This window comes from Micropterus dolomieu, linkage group LG22 (genome assembly GCF_021292245.1).
Source record: "Micropterus dolomieu isolate WLL.071019.BEF.003 ecotype Adirondacks linkage group LG22, ASM2129224v1, whole genome shotgun sequence".
Classification (NCBI taxonomy): Eukaryota; Metazoa; Chordata; class Actinopteri; order Centrarchiformes; family Centrarchidae; genus Micropterus; species Micropterus dolomieu.
In genome coordinates, this window is record NC_060171.1 from 2760226 (window position 1) to 2764298 (window position 4073).

At 52.1% G+C, this 4073-nt stretch overlaps 1 protein-coding gene across 1 annotated transcript in view; it reads left to right on the forward strand.

Annotated features, from left to right (window-relative positions):
- The window catches only part of LOC123962231 (L-fucose kinase), a 15223-nt gene that overhangs the window by 7036 nt on the left and 4114 nt on the right, over positions 1-4073 (forward strand). Inside the window, exons 8-14 of the mRNA XM_046038262.1 lie at positions 370-489; positions 933-1104; positions 1842-1948; positions 2032-2133; positions 2212-2385; positions 2898-2971; positions 3385-3740. Coding sequence (XP_045894218.1) covers positions 370-489; positions 933-1104; positions 1842-1948; positions 2032-2133; positions 2212-2385; positions 2898-2971; positions 3385-3740 — 1105 coding nt within the window. The remainder of the gene's footprint in view (positions 1-369; positions 490-932; positions 1105-1841; positions 1949-2031; positions 2134-2211; positions 2386-2897; positions 2972-3384; positions 3741-4073) is intronic.

Below are 4073 nucleotides of genomic sequence, written 5' to 3' on the forward strand. Positions count from 1 at the left end.
TGTGTGTGTGTGTGTGTGTGTGTGTGTATATATATATATATATATATATATATATATATATATATATGAATTTTCCATGAGAAAATGTGTTTTTTATTGTTTTAAATGAGGAAAATGTGGTAGAACTGGATCAAATCAAGACCAAACTGATGGCTTTTAATGTGTTTTTGCATCAAAGGCCTGATGTCCCAAAGGACATGTGATAAAACAGCAAAAATATATATTTGAAAGCAAAATAATCAGTGTGACATTTCTTCCATCTCATTTAACTGATCAAAATAGGAAAGCTTTTTGTTCCGCGTGTCAGAGGAAACAAAGTCTTTCTCGTATTTTATATTTGGCGTGTGATAGTGATCCGTGTGTGTGCAGGTGTCCGGCCCGGTCTTCTTCAGCAGGGCTGTGTCAGAGAAGTTGCTGCAGACTCACGTCACTCCTCCTCTGGACGGCTGCACCTACCTGGGCCTGGACTCTGGAGCTCCGCCCCTCCAGGTATTTTCTGCATACTTTTGAGGCAATTGTATTGTACTTGAGTATACGTTTCTTTATACTTGTACTGCGCAGTATTTTTTACCGCACTGGTTTCCTGCACAAACTGAAACCTGATCTGTGGATCAGAACTTTGTCTCTTCTTCCTTGCTCCTATTAATCGTCTCACGACACCTCAGATTTATCTGGGGACCCTTTAGAGGGGCCCGACTCCCAGTGGTACTCAGATCCTTTACTTAAGTAAAAGTACTAATACTTCACTGTAAAATACTCTGTAACAAGTAAATGCATGGAAAATGTTAGTAAAAGTATAATCAGAATCAGAATGACTGCTACTAGTGTAATAATTATTCCTCATGCATTCATGTAGCAGCAGGATTTAACTGTTGGTCGTACTCTGATCTCGCTGTCTTTTTATTTCACCCCTCCGTCTTCGTCTCCGTCAGATCTCTTTGTTCCTGGACGTGTTGAAGTGTCTCTGCTCGGATCTGACTCAGGATCAGTTTGTGAGCGAGGACAGAGCCGGCTGCAGTTCTGCTGTCGGACCGCAGGGGGCGGCGGTGAGGAGCGGCAGGACGGAGCTGTGGAGGATCCTGAGAGGAACTCCGCTCACACTGGGTGGGTGTCTCTGCCGCAACTCTGCCTCTGATTGGCTGGTGCTCGTATCCACATTAGTGTGTTAGTGTTAGCCAATCAGAGGCAGAGGAAGGGGCGGGACTCAACGCATAGCTGGTGTCCCATCAGATGACACAATACGGCACTACATAATACGTATTCATGTTCCCATACTTGGCCGAGTAACACACTAGAAGGAAAGCAAGGTCACCTTCCGGCGGTCGAGGATGACGGGGAGACATTTCACCTTTTGATGTTCAAGTCATTCCTCAGTCTCAGTTTTCCATCTCATGGGTCTGTTCGATCATCTTTTAACAGAGAAGTGAAGTAAGGCGCTCAACTGGTCCTTATGACTCGTCGCTAGTTTATGATCTCTAGTCATTGCCAGTGTTGGGATGTTTTTGCATTCTCTCTCCATCTCCTTCCATCTGGCCTCAGATCCACAGTCTGAACGGGAAGGAGAGAAAAGCTCCGCCCCCCTTACTGCTGGTTACCGTACCATATGTAGATTCTTGCACTATAACTCTACAAAGATGTTGACTAGTTATTCAGATCTTCTTAATTTTCTTCTTTACAATTTCATAGTTTAAAAAAAATCACTACAAATCACTACACCTTTCACCTGTCTGTCTCACCTGTCTGTCTCACCTGTCTGTCTCACCTGTCTGTCCTGACACTCACCTGTCTGTCCTGACTCTCACCTGTCTGTCCTGACACTCACCTGTCTTCCTCTCTGACAGTGTACGTCCCTGGCGGACGCTATGACTACCTGACTCTTTCTGGGAAGCAGCATGTGGAGCGTCTGACCTGTGATTGGACAGATGGAAACACGCTGTCTCACGTCCAGGTGACTTCCTGTTCCCCTGTGTCCTCATTAAAATTTCTCACCACAGTTTCACTGACGTCACCTGACTTCCTGTTTACCCTCAGAGAGACGGCGGCGTGGATAAAGGGGCTCGAGTGATCAACAGCGTCCTGGAGGGAGACGTGGCCGTGGCGCCCGGAGCGGTGGTGCAGCACTGCCACCTGCAGGTCAGGAGTTTCCTGCTGTTATTGGGTCAGTGAACGCACCTTTAAGGTTTCCGTCGTGACCTTTGACCTCGTCTCCAGGGTCCTCTGGTGGTCCCGTCGGGGTGCTTGCTGACGGGTCTCGAGTTGATGACATCACAGTGGATCAGGCAGCTGGAGCTGGCCAGTGACATCATCATCCAGGGACATCGCATCGAGCTGGGGCAGCTGAAGCTGAGCGTGTACACGGTGACGGGAGCGCAGGACGACCTGGAGGTGAGGGACCGTTCGACTTACTGATCTGTCCAGAGCTTTCAGACACATCTCACTGCCTTCGTCCACTGAGGGAGGCGGAGCAGAGAGCTCTGGAACAAGACAGGAAGTGACCCTGGAGTCGAGTTCATTAAAGTCACAGTGCCGAGGCAGCGGCTACAGAAAGACATTTAAAAAATAAAACGAGTTAAACATGAAATAAAACCTGTAACCTGTAAAGACACCGTTACAGTCGGGTCGACTTAAGAGAAATACAGGTCCAGGTCCTGCTGAGACACAAGTCCTTCAGTCCTTGTGACGGTCTTCAGGTGACAGCATGCCAGCTTGGCTCCAAAAACTGAGTGACACGCCCTCGGGCAGCTGTACCTGTTGGTCCTGTCAGGCTGGACTGAGGGCAGGCTGGCCCTCAGTGACTCTCCATCACCAAACAACACAAACTGGTTTAAAGACCAAAAACTAAATGAAGCTTCGAGGTAGAAACCATGCTGACGTCCTCCTCTCCTCCTCCTCCTCAGGTCTCCTCTGAGGACAGCAGCGCCTCTTTCCTGAACCAGAGATGGAGCCTCCTCTACAGCCGGACAGGAATCCAGTAGGTCGATCACCTCCTGACCTTTGACCTTTAATCCAATGTAGGTTTTTACTTGTGGATCAATTATTCCCCCCCTTCCCTCCCCTGTCTTTACCCTCTCTCTTCCTCTCCTCTCCTCCTCTCCTCCCCACTCTTCTCCTCTCTCATCCTCCCTTCCCTTCCCTCCTCTCCTCCCCTTCCCTCTTCTCGTCCCCTCCCCTCTCATCCTCCCCCCCTTTCCCTTCCATCCTCTCTTCACCTCCCCTTCCCTCTTCTCCTCCCCTCCTCTCCTCCCCACTCTTCCCCTCTCTCATCCTCCCCTCCCTTCCCTTCCCTCTTCTCCTCCCCTGTCTCCTCCCCACTCTTCCCCTCTCTCATCCTCCCCTCCCCTCTTCTCCTCTCCTGTCACCTCCTTCCGTCGCCTCCCATCTCAGGCCGGAGGAGTTGTGGGTCCGAGGACAACAGCGCTCCCTCCTTGAGGCTCGTCTCTTCCCGGTCCTCCACCCCAGAGGCGGAGCTGTGAGTCTGGAGGGAGGTGTCGGCTGGCTGTTGGGGGGCGGCGGCTGCCTGCGGAGGTGGAGGGAAGCGTGGAGGCTCTCTCTGAAGGAGGTGATGTCCCTCACCCACCAGGAGGCGGAGCTGCAGTGGAGGGAGGAGCTACTGTTCCTGGCAGGGAGGAGGAGAGTGGCTGACTCCCTGAGGAGGCGCTCAGACGTCTGCATGCTGCCCAGCTTCAGGGCCGCCGTGCTGGGGGGCCGGCAGGAGGCGCTGCTGGAGGCGCTGGACGGCAGTGAGTCACAGCCAACAAGACAAACGAGCCTCTCGGCGAGGCGTTCAGACGCTGACTCACTGATTCGCTTTCAGGACTCCATCGACTTGCTGTCGTGTGTCTTTATGTAACTTCCTGTTTCTTCTCTCTCTTCAGTCGCAGCAGGAAGCGGGCAGCAGGGGGCGGAGTCAGGCGCAGAGCTGGGCGTGGCCGCTCGCTGTCTCTCCTGCATTGCAGACGTGTTGGTGTGCATGGCGGGGGGGAGGGGTGGGCTGAGGAGCGGACCGGCCGCTAACGAGGCCTGGAGCTCCGCCTACTTGCTGTTAGAGGAGGGTGACCTGAGGGGCGGAGTCT